This window comes from Apis laboriosa, unplaced genomic scaffold (assembly GCF_014066325.1).
Source record: "Apis laboriosa isolate Shangri-la unplaced genomic scaffold, ASM1406632v1 scaffold11_cov152, whole genome shotgun sequence".
NCBI lineage: Eukaryota > Metazoa > Arthropoda > Insecta > Hymenoptera > Apidae > Apis > Apis laboriosa.
Window position 1 is genome coordinate 2,476,654 of NW_025221020.1, and position 20,766 is coordinate 2,497,419.

General features: G+C 43.6%; 1 protein-coding gene across 1 annotated transcript in view; it reads right to left on the minus strand.

The window, feature by feature from the left end:
* Window positions 1-1,526: 1,526 nt before the first annotated feature.
* Window positions 1,527-20,766, minus strand: part of LOC122718922 (dipeptidase 1) — a 52,132-nt gene continuing 32,892 nt past the window's right edge. Inside the window, exons 6-10 of the mRNA XM_043944335.1 lie at window positions 17,576-17,752; window positions 17,408-17,492; window positions 14,508-14,583; window positions 7,424-7,559; window positions 1,527-3,383 (exon numbers count right to left, since the gene is read on the minus strand). Coding sequence (XP_043800270.1) covers window positions 3,267-3,383; window positions 7,424-7,559; window positions 14,508-14,583; window positions 17,408-17,492; window positions 17,576-17,752 — 591 coding nt within the window. The 3' untranslated portion in view covers window positions 1,527-3,266. The remainder of the gene's footprint in view (window positions 3,384-7,423; window positions 7,560-14,507; window positions 14,584-17,407; window positions 17,493-17,575; window positions 17,753-20,766) is intronic.

Genomic DNA, 20,766 nt, shown 5'->3' on the forward strand with positions numbered 1-20,766 from the left:
ATAGTTTCTTTCATAAACTTGGCAGATATCCAGCCAAGGGAGGGGAACAAAGAGAGCGGGCTCAGCATTGTCTTTTCACTTTCTCGCTTCTCTTCTCTTCGAGATTTCACCTCCCCTCGCCTTCCGCGTCTTTTCGCGTCTCACATTCATTATTTTTATTTTTCCTTCCCACTGTTATTTCAAACCTTTTTCCCTCATCTTCTCCCCTCTCGTCTTTTTGCCGCGAGAAGTCATCGGGCAAGAGCACACCGGTCGACAAAGATTAGAGGCGAAGAATAGAGAAAATCTATGGGAAATGGAGATAGTAGTGGGCTGGATAGTAGTGGAGAAAAAGGAAGAAAGGAAGGAAAAAAAGAGGGTAGAGAGGGAGACGATTGCGGCCGGAAGGTCGGACGAAGAAACCAACTGCTCATTCAGTCTGCCCGACCATTCGTCTCGAGGGAGGAAACTTAAAAGGTTTTTGCACGGCCGAATCCAGGTCTAAACGTGTCAAAACTTTTTAACGAGCTCGTTACGGACTTACCAATGGCGAAAAATTAATTATCACTGAAAAGCCGCTGTCCCGTTAGCTTCCCTACCTCCCTTTCTTACTTCGTCGCTATCAGTTTTTCCCTCCCCCTTTTTCACTCCAACTTTCGCGCGACAGTTTTCGATCGGCCACTTTCAAACCACGATCAGACCACGAAAATCTTGTTATCTTCGCGGAACGTACGCGAAGAGTAAGATCGAGACGTTTATCCCTGCATTTTACCACCAATTTGCATTTTTCGAAAGGATGTTAAATTAAGCGCAGCCTTTTTTTTTTCTTTTATCACATTTGCATATTACACAAACGGAGAATAAACAAGCGAGACGCGAAAATAGTGACGTTTCAGTTACGAGATAATAACGTATGCAGGATAAACGTGAAAATAACACACGCAGAGTTTCGCAAACAGTGGTCGAAAATAAACTTTTCCTCCCCTCCCCTCCGTTCTATTTTTCCATCGGTGGCGTGTCGTGGTGTTGGCCTGTGTCAAAATTTGCGCAGAGTGGAAAGGGAATAATTGATTTATTCGATTGATAGGTAATCAGCCATTATCAAATCTGCGGAACGACAATCTAATCAAGACCCCCGGTCGGAATTCACAGCACGTACGATCCTGAAATGCCAATAAACCAAGCCGCGTTTACGATTTCAACGTGTGCTTTGCACTTGATTGCCTCCTACGCCGCTGCGTGAATCACCAACGAGCGCTTTGTTACTTGTAAATTGGCGAATCGATGCACTCGATTTACTTGCTCGATCTTCTTCCGCAGCCATTGACTTTTCGAGCTTCGAATCAGCTCATCCAGATCTCAACGCGATCTTTCCATTTTCGATTTAGAATTCTTCTACAAAATTTTTTTGAGAACGTATTTCGTACGAAAGGAAGAGAGGGTGGAAAATGAGAAGAAGGAAAAAAAAAAAAAAAGTAAACTCAAACTGGTTTTGAACAACGATCGTATTTCGATTTGTCGTCAATTTATTTTTTTTTTTATTTTTTATTTTTTTTTTTTTTTTTTTTGGTATCAGTAACGTTTGAAATGTAGGATATACTCACACGAGGCTGGCGCTTCGTTGATCTTGACTACTTGCACACGAATGATCGTTACATCGATCGATACGAAACAAGTCTTATGATTCATTTTTTTTTCTTTCTATCTCCTTCTTCTCTTTCTTCTTTCTTTTTTTTTTTTTCGATCGGAACATAAGTGATATAATAAGTTTCAAACGATTACGCAGATTCGCGTAAAAATTAACGATCAAATTGTAATCGATGGCACGAGGGAAGTTGATAGTACGTTTCTCGACTTGTTTTCATATGCTCTACGCATTTTCTTTACTTTTCTTTTCTTTTCTTTTCTTTTCTTTCTTTTTTTTTTTGCTCCATGCTCGCCTGTTTTTAAAATCTGGCTATATTAAAAGTTTAGTGTAAAAACATCGTTAAGAAAGGATATTTACTCGGTGCGTTAATTAGAATATACGAGCCTTAAAGTGGTGGTTACAATGAATGAGACGCGTTCGAAAATGTCATCGTTGTGAACACATCGTGACAACGGGACATCGACGCGCGTGTCGACGTCAACTTCGATCGTGCAAAATCGTAGGAAAAAGTTTTCTCGTCGCAAAAGCGCACTCCGTTGACTTTGTCAAACGTTTTCACTTTTTTCTTCTTTTTTTTTTTCCAAGCTTCTTCGAGCCTAATTTGATTAATCTAGTTTTCCCTCCGCGACAGTCTGATCAAACCGGCCATCTAAACAATCTTCTAAATCGAGATTGATACTACGAGTTTTACGAACGAATACGAAATCTTTCTTTCTCTCTCTCTCTCTTCTTTTTAACGAAAACGCATCATGTACGAGTAATTATTCGCTTGATTTTTCAAGAATCAAGAATTGAATTGTTTCCGATTGAAAATTTTGTCTGGTCGGTTTGTTCTATAAGGAGGAATTGTTCAATATGTTCATCGACTTCAGGTACCGTATGTACAAACATCGTTAGTTCTCTTTCTTTCTCGCACACGCACACGCACACGCACGCATACACGGTCAGGGCACACATCGAAGCAGTCGTCCACTCGAATCGAATAATAGTCACCGCTCGTGAGTGATTTCTCACGATCGGTGTCAGTCGTTCGCGAAATCGATCGTTATGTGTACATATTTATACATAATGTAATTTATCATATTGACTAGAACGCGCGATTCTTGGTTCCAGCATCGACGAAAGAAAATCGTTGAGTGCAAATATTAAACACATCGATTATGGCAGCTTAAATTCTTAAGCGTTCGACGGCCGAACGCCGGCCTTTGGTCTTCGAAAGTTCCTCCAACGTTCCTCTCTCCGTGCATCGTGTATCTCGCAACGATCCATCCTTCTCTCCTTCCGGAAGGGATGAATGAAATCTCGCGAATCGAGCTCTTTCACCCTTTCATCGACTCTCCCCCACATTTTTCCGCGAGATCGTTCGCGACACGGCAATGTTCGAAAAGGGAGAAGATCGAGTTTGCCCATCTGCTCTACGCACTTACGCGGCCGAGAATCGCGGATAACAGCGGGAAAAGGATCGAAAGAAAGGAAACTCGAGCAGCTCGATTCGGATGCAAAGAATTACGAGGCCTCTGGAATCTTGCCTTCGAAGCGAGTTTCGTTCTCGCAACTGCGATCTCCTTATTCGAAATGCCTCCCTTCCGTATTCTTCAACCGTTCCCCATTATTTCTCCCAGTCGATTCTCAACCACGATTATGGGGCGATCGGTCGTTTCACGTTGTAACGGCAGTAATCTCGACCGATTATATCCTCGTGCGGGATCTCCTCCTCCAAAGGTTCCACCCCATCCGCGGCCATGTCGTCTCGAACCTGGGAACAGAAACTGCTCGTTTCTCCTCTCGATTCGTTAATGAATGAATCGAACGGGACGAGGACGGGGACGAGGAAGGTGCAGGCGATTTTTTCAGGCAGGAAACGGGGGAGGAAAAAATTTTCTTCCCTCGAGTAAATGGAAATATTTTCGCGCGAACTCATGATAATCCCGGGATAAACGATGTAATCGGGTCAATCGATATTTTTCACGTGATGCTGGGTTCGCGAGCGATTTCGTTTCGAGGGGGGAGGGAGGGGGGAGAGGAAGGGAGAAGGAAGGAGATGGGGTGCACACGGCGTGGCGAATGCCTCTCGGAGGAAAAATCACGGTGGGCGATCGTCGGTCGGGGAGAAAAAGGGGAGGGGGCAAAGGTGTACGGCGAGAGGCGAGGTTGTGTCGAGGGAAAAAGTTGGCGGTGCGCGTATTTCATGCGACTACTGTACACCCACCATCAATTTTCGGTAAGCCCATTAACCTTCCACGGCCATTACAGTCCGGCCGAGGCTTTCGGTGGCGGTGCCGCTTGGCGAACGCGTAACCGATGTTCACAACTTTTTTTCTACACCCTCCCTCCCCTCCTCCACTTTTTCCTCCTTTATTTTCCTCCATTCTGCCCTCCCCCTCCCCGTGTTTTTGTCCTTTAATGGTTTAACGGCAACGACTGGCTTCGAATGGGGAGCCTCCCAGCTTTTCATCGGGATCAGGGTGTTTCCGTTTTCTGGATCAACGAGATACGATCCTTTAACCGGTTTTGTCCACCTAGCGGACATCTACGGAGGATGGAAAAATAAAGATATTACAAGCGGTTGCGCCCCCGTAAAACATAGAGATATTATTTATCCGATCCGTTTTGAGTTTTTGTATTCGTATCCCTTTGTATTGTTAAATTCTCGCTCGCCTTCCAGAATGCCAATTTGACGAAGCATAAAGTGTTGTACACGAGTTTAAAATTTAAAATTGTTAACGACATAAAGGATAAACCATTTCCAAAATTGTTCAAAAATATGTTTGAAGATGACGTTCAGCAATTTGTATCGGACATCGATTAAATTTCAAACGAGAGAACGAAAAAGTTTTGTTACGAATATTCAATAAGAAGGAAAAGTCAGAAATTCGAGAAGAAAACGAAGTTTCGATGCGTGCCAACGATTTCAATATTCTTCCTAAATTAAATCCAGTTTTATCGTCGACCTTGCAGCTACCTCGTATCTACCGCGATAAAGCGTCCATCACATTACGAACGTCTCTTTGCTACTCTAATATACGCTCGTTTCTTTCGTGATACCGCGTACGTTTTATCTTTGAATTAAGTTCCCCCTCTCTACCGAATGGGCGCGGTTGCCGCCGCAGAGCATTCCGTCGGGGGAATCGTCGGGGAAATTAAAATGTTAATGGGCGTCGCGAGATGATTGGTCGGTACCGAATAAGAACCGGTTCTCGTCGAACTCGCGCCCTTCATAAATCCTTAATGTTTTTAATCAAACCTGCTCTGCTTCCCTTTCTTCTTCCCTATTTCCAACTCGTAACAACCTTTTTTATTGCACATACGGAGTCTGAATAATATTCGCCGACTGTTTGGCGAAATTATTATTTCATTGCGCTCACCTTCCGGAAAGCCAATTTGACGAAACACAAAGAGTAAAGTTAAAATTATTGCAGTCACTCTTTCGATTAACGACGTAATGCGACGATAAACCATTTCCAAAATTGTTAAAAATTATGAATTCGAAGATGACATTTAGCAATGAAATTTAGTAGTAATTTTATATATAACCTCGTATTGCTGAACCGGTCATCTCGAGATCGTAACCGGTGCGCGAGATAGCGCACGAAACCACGTATATATATTTTTAACGTTAGATCGTTTCAACCATTTAGAGGAGAGACACGTTTCCAACTACGGTTATACGCGAAAATGTATTACGTTGAGATAGGAGAAGGTTGTCTCGTAATTATCCAACCGTACTTAACCTGTCCACCGTTTGATCCCGTTACCTTAGAATTCGTCGGCACGAATGTGTGTACCAAACTCCTTAATTGTTAGATCTTATCCTAGAGTAATGTCGTGAAAGTTCTCTCGTTTCTTTTCAGGAACAATTGTGTCGTCTCACACGATCTCGGTTCTCGAGACTCGATTAACGGGAGACAATAACGAGTCTCCTTCTCTTTTTTTTTTACGTATCATATCTTTACGTTTTTGGTTAATCCTTTTCCTTTTTCCTCGAAACGAGGGAATAACGCAGCAACTGAATTTCATCCGTTCAGGAAGGAAATTCACGTGGAAATTCAATTCCACTGGTAGCGAGTTTCATTGTGCGGTAGACCTGTCTATTGTTTTAACAATTACCACGTTTCCGGTAACGAGACGGAAAACTAGAGGATTTCATTCTCTAGCGAGGAAAATGAAAAACGTTCGAATCTGTGTTTCGCAACACAACGCGGTTCGAACGAACGCTTACTCGAAACTTGCGTTTCGTCTGATGATGAATTAACGTTACCTCGAATAGGTTAGGATATATTCGTAGGGAATCGATGTTCTCACGAATCTCGTGGATACTTCTCGTGGAAACTGTGCGTTTCGTCGCGCGAATAATTTGCTTTTCCTTCACGGTCCAGCGTGAATTTTTGTTACTTTTAATTGGATCAATGAAAACTCTCTCGTCTTTTTCGTATTTGCGAATTTGGCCGAAAAACGAGCGATTCGTTTCGTTTCGTTTCGTTCCGTTCCGTTCTATTCCGTTCCGTTTCGTTCCGTTTCGCTTCGTTTCGTTTCGTTCGAGGATGAAAGCCCGGTTTTCAACGTTCGGCGATGAGCACGTTTCACGTTACTTTTGCGTATTAACGAAATCCGCTTTGGTGTTACTGTTACGTTGCGCTCGAGGGCAGGGAGGAGGGAGATCGCGATTAAATTATCGTTGTAATTTCAGCGACGGCCGTGTCGAGGATCATCAAATAACCGACACTATTTATACGCGTAATTTCCCCCATTACAACCTGTCCTGTAATTCGACTAATATCCCGCTATATCATTCGGATACACACTGTTCTCTCGGTTAAGAGTTCAGAGATTTTTAACTTGTCCGTGAAACGGGCTAGAGGAGAGAGAGAGGCAAGGAAGTAAAAAAGGACAAGAAAGGAGGAGGCGGAATAAGTAAAAAAATGTGTACTCGAAAAGTGAAATTATTAATACCTTTTTAAAAACCGTGGCGAGTTTATACGAAACGTCGGGACGGGAGAGATGCAAATTTTTCTATTCGTTCGCTTGTCAGATGCAGGTAAACTGTACGCGACTCGTTTCTCCACCTTCTGAACTCGGTAAATTAATGTCGCGATATCCGTTGCTAACAAGAAAATCTGTCTAGCTGTTCCAGTAAAATTTCCCAAGGATTTTTTATTCGCGGAGAAAACGATAAATATCTCGAAATATTTTTAAGACGTAAATATTTTTTTAAGATGTATAAAAAAGAAATTCATCAAACTTTACGTCCATTACCTTTGAAATGATCGTTACACCACGTCGTATATAAAAGATTCGTAAAATTTTCAAGATATCTCGAAATTTCTTTCTGCTCTATCGGTGTCCCTCGTTACTTTTCCCTTATCCGCGAAACGAGGATAAACGTTAACGCGTGACAGGATGGCACGAAAAAGAGGAGGAAAGAGAGCGTACAATTCCCGCAACGAACGCCTACTCGCACATCAGGTGGATCGGCGCAAATCATGGAAAGAGGAAGGTTTTGGGGGCAGCTGGTTCTGTGGATTGGCAGGACTCCAAAAGAACAAAAATCGCGGCCGGGTCCATCCGTCTCTCTCGACGATGCACAGGCGGATGCATGATTTGTGCGCTTTATTAAATCCGATATTGGTCGACTCGGCTAACCCGGTTTCCGACCATCGGTTATTTCGCGCTAGAGAGGATCGAGGGCCCGTTTCTGCCGAGTTTCTCATTTTTTTTTCGCGCGACGAGAAACGGAAGGAAGCGTTTATTTTCTTTCTTTTTTTTTTTTTTTCCGATTCTTGAGAGAAAAAAGTTCACCTTCTCCACCGCCTTGAACACTCGGATCAGATTCAAGCCTGCCAGTTTCTGAATGTCTCTCTCCGACCATCCACGCGCCAACAGCTCCGCGAAAAGCTCCGGATACTTGCTAACGTCCTCCAAGCCCGTCGGTGTTCTGAAACAAGGGAATGAACGATGTATAATCTCGTGGAAATTCTCCTCGATTATTAACACGTTCGATCGATCGTTTTTTTTCTTTCTTTCTTTCTTTTTCTTTTTTTTTAATTAAACGAATAACATTCCTCGATCGAGGAATTCGAGGTCGTCCTTTTCACGGTTCGCTGTGCCAATCGACCAAGGTTCGATCAAGCTTCTCTCTCTCTTTTTTTCTTTTCTTTTTTTCTTTATCCTCTCCTCCTCTGTTCCCCCTCCGTTGACGGAGGTGCAAGTCGGTGCAAGATGGATCGCTATTTACATAAATATTTCCGCGCGATAAAATAAGGGTTTTAATGAACCGGAGGGAAGCGGCCGAGAGAGTTTAAATTAGAAAACTACTCGAAACTTTTATAAGAGGTCGTCATACTTCACGTGCTCCCTATTACTACAGTAATTTTACCGCCCCGTAATTCTTAGGAAGGAAGTTTAATCTATTACGCTGGCTGGTGGACGAATAATCCCTTTCGCGTTTCTTCCTTGTTTAACGCGCGAAAGCGCGGTAGCTTTTTTTTTTTTTTCGTTCATAACGCGTCAAGAAGAACGGAGAAAGGAAGTCGGACCCCCTTTACGTCGGGGGTTACAAAAATTTACTCGTGAAAGAATTAACGAAGTTCGCCTTTGTGCGATTTTTGCCTAACGCGCTCGTATACACTGGTTGGCTTCCTTTGGCTTAACGCGTTACTCGCTTCCACCCTGCTCTGTTTTTCGCTCGAATTCAATTACACGGCATTCCCCTTCTGAGCGTTTACAAAATTAAGAAAAAAGGGGGGAGGGAAAGAAGGGGAGGAAAGAAAAGCGAAGAGATTCGGAACGTTCTATATTCGTTCCAGTTTTCGATTCGAAACAAAGCTGTTGCGACGGAAATCCGAAGTACGGTAACGAGGTTGTCGGGAGGAGGAGGAGGAGGAGGAGGAGGAGGAGGAGGGGGAGCTAGCTTCCTCTCCCTCCAAATTACAATTCTCCTCAGGGCGGTTTATTCCTCATTACTTTAATTACTGCAAAAGAGAGATGACTCGCAGGACGAGGAGGCGGAGAGCGAGAAACGCGAGAGGACGATCGCGCTGTTCAGGTGCACGACCGTCTCGCGGACGATCCGAACGCGAAAATGTGCCACGAGGTCGAGCTCGTCATCGACTCGTTTCATAACGACTCTCGGTCGAGGGAGGGATCCAACCGGATAATAAAAATTCACGATTACACGTATCCCCATTATTTCCCATTATTATCGCGTATAAATTAAGATAGCGGTGAAGTACTTTCCCCCGATCCATCTTCCAATCGAACTTTTCCTTTTTAATCAGCAATGAAACACCGTCCATATCCTCGATTACACGCCCAATTTTTTCCATCTTACTCTTTTCGATTCGACCGAAAAGAAATTTATCCTTCGTTCTTTAGTCAATTTTACACGTTGCGTTTATTTATCGACGTTTAATCTTTGTAATCTTTGTAGCTCGAAGGTTTCGTTTACGACTCGTCACCGTTAATTTAGCAATTATTAAACGCGGTATCTGGGTCGGCGGGGTAGCGGAATTAGGACGGTGTTACATCTTGGACGGTTCTTTCATCGAGCGTCGATGGCCTCGTTACGATCGAACGCTATCCCCCCCCCTTCCCCCCGCAGCGCTCGATGTCTCTGTTCATTATGGCCCCGCGGTGGCGCTATTTCGGCTGTCGGCCGAAAATAAATAATAATTGATGCCCGATTCGAAATGGCATGGGGACGTGGCGGAAGCCGGGCTAACTAATTCCGATACGGTCGATGGGAGCGCGTCGCGGACGCGGCACCGACGCACAGATATTCACGGCGAATTAGAGGAAACGTGGGGCGGCGAGTAGAGCGTTAAAAGGGATCAGTCTGAATTTCGACGTTCTCATTACGCGCGTCATAACGAGCTCGGCGGAGAGAAGGAGCGGGAACGAGCGTTGCACAACCGTTGAAAGCTACCTGCTGACAATGTCGGCCCAACAAGAGCGGTTCCAGACTTATTCATGGCGCGTCATATCGCGGCTGAAACTGGCAGTTATGCAGCTGTATACCGTGTACGGACATCGGCCGTCTGCGGTCACGAGCGTTGTTTCAATCTCGGAAATTTCCAAATCGAGTGTGTCCGTCATTACGGGACGGCGACTATGAACGCTGGTGCTCGTCCTATGGATATGGCCACGATCGCTACCCGGGATATATCAGTTTCCCCCGTTTCCCCGTATATCGGAACCCGTTATCGATATCGCCTCCTCTCCCCCCTCGTATTATCGATATTAGCCGTCGGTCGAGGAGAAACCGGTGCTCGATTACGATATGAAATTTTTCACCGACGGAGGGAACATTATCATTTTGCCTCTTTCTATCTTATTTTCTTTTCCTTCCTTTCTCCCTCCTCTCTCTCTCTCTCTCTCTCTCTTTCTCTCTCTCTCGTCGCCGTAAAGGACGAATAACGCAATTACGTATTCGCTGCTGGCGATCCCGGGAATGGGAAAGACCACGAAAATGGACGAAAGGGAGGGAGATGAAAGGGCGCGATAAAATATCGCGATCGGTAAATCGAGCCGCGAAGATTTATCGGAGCGAATCGCTTTTCGAGCTTTGTCGGACGAACCAACCGGTGGCCAGTTTCACGAAATCTCCAATTCCGCGGGGAAGGATCCATGGCTCCGTGCCGAATTTCTGGCACGATTTCTGGGACGAGAGGGGACGAGAATGTCACGGGAGTGTGACAAAAATATAACGGGAGAGGGGAAACAAAGCTGTATACATTTCGCGTGGACATCAGAACTGCATCACAGCCATCTTTCTCCATTCTTCGAAACTCGCGCTATCGACGACTCGGCTGACGTCGGGACCAAAAATCCTATTCGTATAGCGGAAGATACATTTCGTCCAGTCGATCTGACAGTGATTTATAGGCGAGAATGAAAAGCGGAAAGGGAAAAGTGGGGGGGAAGGGGAAGGGAAGAGGGAGGAAAGGGGGAAAAGGGGAAGGGAAAGCATCGGTGTAATGGAAGAAACGTTGAAGAGATCGATACTTCGCGAAAACGAACGGAAGAAGAAAAATACTACTTCGGTACAGATCGTTCCTCTCCTCTCCTCGTTTTTCTTCGTTCTCTTTTCTCGATATCGAGGCTAATTGCGCAAACTCTAGGATTATTGGAAACAGGATAATTGATGGTAATTATCCAACTTAACGCGATTATACTATACGCCATTGTTTTACTGTTTATCCTCCTCTCCAACATTCTACTAGGATAGCCTTTCTTTTCAACGTTGCGAGGTAAAAATTAAAATATTGTTCATTTCTCTCCATAACGATAAAGAGGAGGGACAAGTTTTTCGCGTATGCTTAGAAACGATGAATAATTCAAAAAAGAAAAATATTAACGTTTTCGAAACGTGTTTTCAAAATGTACATATTTCACGTTACTCGACAATCTCTCTCTATCTTATCTTAGTGAAACTCTACCAACTCGTTCGATGTGTTCGGTGTTGACCTAACTTTTATCGTCGATGAACAAAGATCGAGCATTAAAAACGTTTTAGAAACGAATAACGATTCATCTTCGAAGAGCGGAATTCGAGGAAGGAAAAGGAAAAACGAGAAGGATGACGATCTAAGAATGTTTTCGATTAATTCGTTCGTTCACGGCATGGAATCACTCGTGCGAACTCGTGTTACGTCTGCATCAATCGAAGTAACGGATTGATTCGAGATGATCGATCCATGGTGTATATATTCGTTACTCGACATTTGGAAAAAATTTTAATGGTTCTTTTTTTATTCTTGGTCTACGTGAAACTTTTGCATTTGTGCGTTTTCACGATTTTTTCCTTCTCACTGATCCGCTTATACTCTTTCTGATATCGACACGGGATCGAGAAAAGTAGCTATCCGTTCCAGCTACGCGACAGTGATTTATAACAAGTTGAAAATCGGGCCAAAATATAAAAATGCCGCGATACAAAATTTCCACGAAAATATTAGACATATATGGAACGAGAAATAGGCTGTTATTCAAGACGTAAATACTTGGAAAAAACTCGGAATGGAATATTTATTTCGTTTCGCGTAATATTTCCATATTGGTCTCTAAATAGATAAATATGAAGTGAAAATTATATATTCGTGCGATAACGTCTACTACTGTAATTACTTTTTAATCATATTACCGTGAAGCTAATAAATATCATTGAGCGTACACACGTTTAATATTGAAAATTATAATAAAAGCTTATGAAATTCTATTTGAATGCAATAATAATAATAATAATAATAATAACAATAATAATAACAGCAACAACAATAATAATAATAATAGCGATACGAATTTTAACATATTTTAAAAATTTATTCATTAAATTTAATACAACGGAGTTTTATAAATTTTATTTTTACCTTTATATATATTGTAGGATTTATATTGTTTTTTCTTGTTGAAATGAATAAATAAATACATATTACGCATTTTTTTGATTTATACGATGGTCCCTTTTGAACGGCGATTATTCGATTCAAAAATGAATTATTCATATTTCGGAGTAAGCGAGGCATTTTTTAAAAACGTATTTATCAAAAAATTACATTTATACCGGAGTGTGCCCTGTTAATTCCCATTTTTATCTCTTTTCAAACTGGATCTCGATGAAACTCTTGGTAAAAGTCTCTTCACGATTAATCGATTGCACTTATTCGAGTTCCCGTAATCGTTAAAAAGGGTATTGAACGTATGAAATAAAACGGTTCCTTTCGATATTTATTCCAATTTTATCCATCAACCAATCGAAAATAATATAATAGTTACTACGTTAAACTTCTACAGTTCGTTGTTATTCAATACACACGTTATCAACGCTACGGTTGATAATAACATTTTCTCTCCTTCTTCTTCTTCTTCTTCTTCTTCTTCTTTTTGAAACAGATCGAGATAAAGGGAAAGCGCGGAGAGAACAAATTATCGTAATCCACTTCTTATTTTGTATATATTTGTTAAACGACATTTAAATTTCAATCGGATTCTTTCTTTCGCGTAAATTTTTTAAATTTATTCCCTTCTTAACTTCTCCCCTTCGTAGAGAAGAATAATTCTAAGGTAAGAATTTCTCGAGAATTTCTCTTATATTCCAATGAACTTTTTTAATTTAAAATTATCGCGCCCGTGGTATTAAGGACCGGTTCGCGTCAAAAGGAAAAAATCTGGCTTTGTTTTCGTCCCGATGGGAAATCCCCTTTTCATATCTCGTTGGCATGGCGCCATTAAAAGTGTCATCTTCTATATATACCTTTTCGTTTTCTAGACAACTAGAGCGTATACTCGAATTCGGTTTCACGGATGGCCAGTCAAAAGCTTTGCGGAGGATAAATGCTGTTCGAATCAACGGGAATTTGTTTAATTAAATCTTAATTGGTAGCTCGATACACTTTTTCAATTTTATCATAATTATTTTTTCGCGTGTCTCATCGTTTTTCGTCTCATCTATTATTAGCCTTTCACTTTAAACTCAAATGCACGAGTAAATAAAAAAAAAAAAAAAAAAAAAAAAAAAAAAAAAAAAAAAAAAGAAATTTCGTCGTCCAATTAACAAGTCCGCCCCCGGTTTCCTGCAGTCGACTCGAGCATGCTCGCTTAATTTTTCCAATGAAAACGTCGCATTTGCCCGATTCGATCGGCAACACGACGATATCCCGCCTTTTTTCTTTTCAGATACCCCATCTTTTTCCTTTCTTTTTTCTTTCTTTCCTTCTTTCTTTTTTTTTTTTACAGTTCGATGCGCAAATTGCTCGCTCGGTTCACGTTGTTTTTCAGTCCCCACCAGCTGCGCGATTCCACGCGTGTTTTTCGCACGGATTTGCAAAACCCGACAACTTTTTACCACCTACCTAGTTCGCGCTCTTTTTTCCCCATCCCCTTTATCGTGCTTCGTACATCCTCCTCCCTCCCTCCCTCTCTCTCTCTCTCTCTCTCTCCCTTTTTTCCCTTTCTTCCTCTCATTTTTTTCCCCCAGTTTAACCGGCGAACACTTCCTATTCCAGCTTCGACCAGGTATATAATACGTTACAGTGGTCGCGAACCGGGTCGGCCGATAGCCGCCCGTTTCCATCCGATCCTTTCGCGCCTTTGTTTCTCTGACGATGAAACTATGTTAAATATACACGCTCTCTCTCTCTCTTTCTCCCTTTCTACGTGGATATAAAACGAGACGATGATAAAACCCGGCGAATAATACTTTTAGTTCGTCTGGAATAATCCTATAGTCGCGCGCCGCCTCTCTTGCAGTTAAGCATCGTCGCGAGTTAAAACCGAGGGTAAATAAATTACTCGAGGACGAAGACGACGGTTGAAGGATCCTATATCTTTAAACCGTTTCACCGATTTATCGAATATCCATATCGTTCTCGATATTTATCCTCGATATTTTTCTCCCCCACTCCTTTGCAGATCGGCTCGCCTTTACAAGCAACAAGAGTCGGGAACTGTGTTGAAACTATTTCGAAGGAAACGTACATTTCGAAGGGGAAGACACGGGTTGCAGTTAAAAAGTGACACGAGGCGAAACGGCTCGTAGGGTTTACTTCCGTCGTGTTACTTTTTTACGAGGCGCTGGTCAACGCTTCGAGCAAACGTAAAAAAAAAAAACGGCACGTGCTTTATGGTAGCGCTACGCGTCAAACCTCATAAATCGTGACCGGTGTAGATGGAGGAGGAGAAGAAGGTAGAGAGGCTCGTAAGAAATTATCACGTTTCGTTCCTTTCCAACCTCTAATTTATCGTGCGTTCGTTGAAAGTTTATCTCCGTTTTTTTCACTCGATTTATCTACATCTTCGTTTCAATAATATTTTAATAGTTATTTTTTCGTTGAAATTTGAGTATTGAGAGTCGCCTATACATAATAAATAAGAAGGAGAAACTTACAGATTGATCCCATCGTAGCCGGCCCCTATCCCGACGTGATCCACACCAGCGATCTTTCGCACGTGATCTATGTGAGCTGGAACATATGAAAACGTAGAAAGAAACATTAACGAACTTGCGATACAATATAGCAAAAGTTTCAAATTATCGATTAATCGAGCGATGAAGAGAAGAAAAAATTTTTTCTAAACCCGATATTGCAACGTATCCGACGTTTATAGAACCAATCTCACGTATTGTCATCACAAACTAACTCTTCGATATTTTCAATCCCTGCTCGATCAATCTCTGTTCCATTGCAAAATAGATCTCATACGCATCGAACTCGGCCCGAAATGACCAGATTCCCCTGGATACATTCGGCAAGATGGGCTCGATGACCCGTCTTCCTTGTACCTTAAGTGCAAACGTCAGTTGCACGGGGAGCAGATGCGGAGGATGCGCTTGACGCGCGGCGCATTATTCGAGAAACGCGTGGCCGATCGCTGCCGCGTTTGATATTAAGTGGTGGTAATTGTTGCGTTGGTAACCGACGTGCTATGAGCACCGGCCAACGAGAAATCAATCATGAGGGTAAATGTCGTCAATGGGCCCGTGTGCAACCGCCCCGAATTATGGCTTACGAGTACGTTTAACGCGCCGCTTCCTCTACGGGAGCATAATTTTCTCCTTGCTTCCCATAACGCGCGGAAGTGGATCGTTGTCGTCACGCTTTATCGTCCGTCATCGTTGCCGTTCCACTCGTTTTTGCCAACGATTCACGACTCTAATCCTTCCGTTATCGCCGTTTAAAATCCATCGTAATTACAATGTTTTCTATTGTTTTTATCCAACGATTTATTATTGTTCAATTAACGTTAAGAGAAGAATCTTTGATATTCGCGTTAACACGTATTTTCGTGATTAGGTGAACTCTTTCATAAGCAAAGATTTAATTTATTGAGAAAATGTGTCAATAATAAAACTCGATTCTCGTCCGCCGTTTTCTTTCGTTCCCCATTTTCTCTTAAAGAATCGAATATCAAAAGAGCAAGGAAAATGTATACAAGAAAATAAATGATTTGGAACGAAGCTCTTCCATCTTTTGTCCCCCACTTTTTACTCCATCTTTATTTCCCATCTTGCTTTTATTTTGTCCCCTCGCGAAACTGATGAGTCAATGAAAGAAATATGAAAAAAAAAAAAAAATAATCCACGAGCGAATGAAATTCGTGGTTCCTGGGAGAGAAGGGGGAAAGGGAAAACTCGTCGCGACGTTATTTTGTTTTAAGCTTTCTCTCTCTCTCTCTCTCTCTCTCTCTCTCTCTCTCTCTCTCTCTCTCTCTCTCTTTCCTTCTCCGCGATATTCTTTTGAGGTTTTGATATCCCCAACACCGCGATGCGGTCACGCGAAGTGTGAAGGCTAAACACAGCGCCGCGTGGTACTCCTCGAATCCTCGATTTCATATTTTCCATAGCGAGGAATACGATCGTCAGCGTGCTGTGGAACTATGGAACTACGCTCGCACAACGACGCGCGTGCAATTTTTATCAAACGTCGGAAAGGTGGAGGAACAATAGGCTCGGTGGAACAACTGCCGCGGATCCATTTAACGTGATAAAGATAGATAAGCGGAGAGCGATGATAATAATTGCGGAAGAGAATGGCGAAAATTTCGGCGTCGCTTAAAGACGGGTGGAATGCCCGCTTCGCCATCGACACGGCACCCAATTGCAATGGAAATGCGACGAGCGACGTGGAAAACTGTATCGCGGAGCGGGAAGACAGAGAGAGTGTACGAAGGAAACGCCTAAGTTTCCTACCGTTCAACGTTGAAAGTTTCTAAAGTTTCTTACGTCTCGTGAATCACAAAGGGTTCGCAAAGATATGAAAGTGCAATTGCCCCACTCGGCACATTCGTCGCCGAACGTTCGATGAACATTTTTATTTATTTTTTTTTTTTATTTCTTCTTCACTTTTCTTTTTCTTCTCAGCCATGGAACCGCATAAATTCGCTCTTGCCCGGATATATTTCATTTCTACGCGTGGAAAGTTTATTCAAAGCGTGGCCCGTTCGCGCCTGCTTTGATCCAAAATACGTCGCGATACGTGTGCACTGTTTCTCGTTCTCGATCCGCGTAGCTATCCGCGCGCGAAATTCCATCTTTCCCTTTGCCCTTACACAAATTCGAAAAACTGGCCCCTTTTAAACTCATTTAACGTGTATTTTTCGCAAAAATCCACTCTTGCTGCGACGAAAAAGGGTACGTTTAGCTGCTCGGAAACTTTTGCTCTTGGAAAAATTTGATTTCGAGCGGAATCGATTATTATGAAATTTATCATTGCTCGAACTTTTACTTTTCCGTCTGTGAATTCGATATCTCGATTGCGGAAGAGAAATAGCGCGAAATTTCGAGTTATTCTCGTGCTCCTATTTATGCGTGACTGTTCATTTCATCGTTGTTCATCGAAACACGATTCTTCGAATGGCGATAAGATTCGCGATGAGAACGAATCGGATATAATGAAAATTATCGGCGAGAGATTTTCAGTGATCTCCAGACGGTGATATTGCAAAAGAGGCAGGCTTATCAGAAGGAAATCGTATTAACGCTAGGAGAGAAAAAGAAGGGAGGGGGGGAAAAAAAAGAAAAGGAACAATTTCGACGCGACTCCCTTTCGATTAACTTTTATCCTGGAATACGAGACGGCGATCGCGACGTCGTGGGTTACGTGGAATAAAAGCCGAAATAGGGCGAACTTGATTAGAGAAAAGAATCGAGGAAGTTTATCGGAGCGGATAAAAGCGATACACGAGAGGAGAAATTTCGAGGGTAGCATTTCATACGTGACGATTACATTAACGAAATTTTTATCGTTTATATTGTTGAACTGGAACTGGTTGGAAAAGATTGCTTACCGGCTACGTCCTCCAACGTCGATTTTTCGCCACAGCTGATAAAATGGGGATAGAAGGATACCATAACTATACCATCTGTCTGCGCCTGAAACGGAAAAGAGAAAGGAGGAAAGGATAAAGTTTCTTCTAAATCTAAAAGGATTAATCCTTTAGAGGATCGTAACTCACCAAACGTCGCAGCGCATGGTCAGGCACATTTCGCGAGGAATTGCAGAGGGCGTGAGCGCTGCTGTGGCTGAAAATGACAGGCGCCCTCGACGTCTTCATGGCGACCAGCATAGTGGGCACGGATACGTGCGACAAATCCACCATCATCCCGAGTCGATTCATCTCCAACACGATACTCTGGAAACGTCCAGTTCCGAGGAGGGATAATTGGGCCAAGTTTTCGAGCATCGCGGCATTTCCTCCCCTCTTTCCCTCCCCCTACCGCCGCGACAACGATACTCGGAGCGATAGCAGTTTCGCTCTTAAGCAGTTTCAAAGATATTCGTCCGCATTAAAATCGATCGGGCCATTTCGCGGATTTACTTCTTCTCTGAGAATCGAAAAGCCCGGATTAACGGAGGGGTTTAAACCGGTCGACGCGAGAGCCGGTTAGTTAGTAGGAAGATCGTTATTGAGGGGCCGGTATTAAGGGATAATTCGCATTTTTTTCTTCTTTATCCTCGATACAAAGGGATCAAGCCGAGAGGATTGAATCTCCATCGTCTTGGAACGCTCGGCGATCGGCGGGATAAAAATCCTCTCTCTCTCTCTCTCTCTCTCTCTCTCTCTCTCTCCTCCGCCGCTTTCGTAACGTGCTCACGTGTGTGATTCGTGACAGTTATTGCGACACCCGGTTTCGACCGGATTGAAATTCACGAGGGGCGGGTTCCTTAGACGCTTTGTTTCCGAGGAATTTCCAATCCCTGGGACACGTAACGCGCGATTCATAGGTTGGATACCAGCCGAGTTTCACTAGAGATCGATCTTTACCTTTTCCTCGTATTCCATCCTCGGTTACCGCCATTCGTTCCGCAAGCTTTCGCGAATTCGCGATCTAATAGCCCCTCCCCTCTTCGTGACAACGCAAAAAGTTGCGCGGGAATCCGGTTTCGAGGAACCGTATTTTCTCTCGCGGATAAGAGATTTCCAATAAGTTCTATCGAGAAGGGAGGGGGAATATCGCTCTTCATATTTTCGACGTCAGATTTTCGAGATAGGGTTACCAATAGAAAATTCGATTTCACTCGTCTCTCCCTTTCGAAACGAAAAACAACGAAACCGACTGTTTTCATTTTTCCCTTCCTCCTTTTCACCCGCCAAACGGAACTGTTCATTCTTGTTCATCCTTGGATAAAACGCGAAGGGAGAATACACGCGATCGATGAAACGATCCCAAAGAATCGCGAGAGGCATTGGAGAGGAGGACCGATCGGAAACAGTGTTATCGTTCCGAGAATGTTCTTTCCCTTCTTCTTTTCGAAGCGCCGCGTTCATTGAACGGAGGACGGCTTCGTTAAATCAGCGCGATCGTGGATCGTCTCGTTCCTTCTTCTTCTTCTTCTTCTTCTCTCTTCGATTCGCCTCATCAGGTTCGACGAAATCGTGTCAGCGTTCGTCCTCGACGAGACGAGATTCGAGGCGGCATTTATCGCGTTAACGGCCGTTATCGCGAAATTAGCGAAGTTGTGCAACGAATATGATCGGGGACGAGGGAATTGTCTCGTCGCGCCGCCACCTTTGCCCGGGATCCTCGCGAAGAATGCTTCGTTAAAGTAACAACCCGATGAACTTCGCTCTTCCGGATTACTTCTTACGTCCTTCTCTCCTCTAAGTTCGAGCCTTATCGCGCGCGTGGGTTCGTTTTCTCAGCCGTGAGACGAGACAATCTCGATTTTCTTCGGGTGTTAGTCACCGAGAGAGAGAGAGAGAGAGAGAGAGAGATTTCAGCGACAAGGTTCGACGGAAAAGCATTCTGCAGCGACGTTGCATCCGCTCGCTAAAAGCAACGAGAAAGCGCGCTCCATCATGGAAGATGAAACACGAGAGTCGTGGCGTTCATCCATGCCCCGTAAAGAAGAAGCGAAAGAACGCGATAGGAGATGGGGGAGGGATGGATGGCGAGAGACGTACGAATTTTCTTAATCACGCGAGGGGAAGTTTTTGAAATAAACAATTTTCCGGTTGAAGGGATTCTATTAAAAAGGATCGGTCGGGGAAAAGTGGGGGGAAAAAGAAGTGGGGCGGAAACGTTTAAGCGTCTCGCATGGCATGGATAATGCAGAGAGGAACACGTGCAAGTGACGCTCGAGAGAGAATGATATTCACCGAGAAAGCGACGGCTTCGTAAAAGCCGTTCAATCTCGTAAGCCCTCTGTTCTTGCTTGCCTTTCCCTCCTCCGCTATTTTACCCACTGATTTATCAGCGAGCCGGTTGTTTGTTACCGTTTTAATTCGATCCTCCGTTATCGTTTCGAAATTCGACGACCACGGCTTTTACTCTTCTTCACGAGAGACGTACATCCCTCGTGTGTACGCGTCGTAGAGGAGGAGAGGTTGCATAAAAAGACGTTTAAAAATGAAGAATGATCCCCGAGTTTCACCCGTGGGGAAAGTTGGACGAAGATTTCGACTTCGTTCGGTGATTCATTTCTTACGGGGCATAAGTCGGATGGCGGTTGTATTCTTTCTTTTTTCCCCATCGAAGGAATTCACCCTTAAAAAGTCAGATCTCGGGTGGCGTAACACCGTCCGTAGTCCGACAGAATGACGAATAAGCTTTATTCTTCTACCCGATCTTCCTTCCTCCGGTGAGGAATACTCGCTGTCCACGTTCTATCTATTCCATCTATCCACTCTTTCTCATTTTTTTCGTTTCGTCCATGTGGCGGAAAATTCGATTCCTCCCAACAGTAAAGAAAGGGTATCTAAAATCTCTCTCGAGCGTCAAGAAATGGCGAATTCGTTCGTTTAAAAGTTTTCCACCGGATCAGTTTCGTTAACGGATCATCCGAGGGATCTATATATGTACAAGGCAAGGAGAGGGGAGGGGAAAAAGTTGGGTCGCCTCGTCGGGTTTTTATATTCGACGAAACTGGGCGAAGATCGGTGTAGTTTGGATCGTAGTGGCAAAGTCGGCGGAGAGGGACACGGAGAGAGTTGTCCTGTTCTTTCCACCCGGTCAAACTTCGCCTCCTCGTACTTGTGTTCGTCGCCGCCGTTATCGTCCACCAGCACGACTCGAGTTGCGAAACTGTCGATGCCCGGCCGCCTATTTAGACCTCCCCCCTCCAACTTTCAGAAACAAGCCGGCAGCTGGCCTCAAAAGGGCGGCTGGTCATTCCGCGGAACGCTTTCGAAAACTTGTCGGTCGG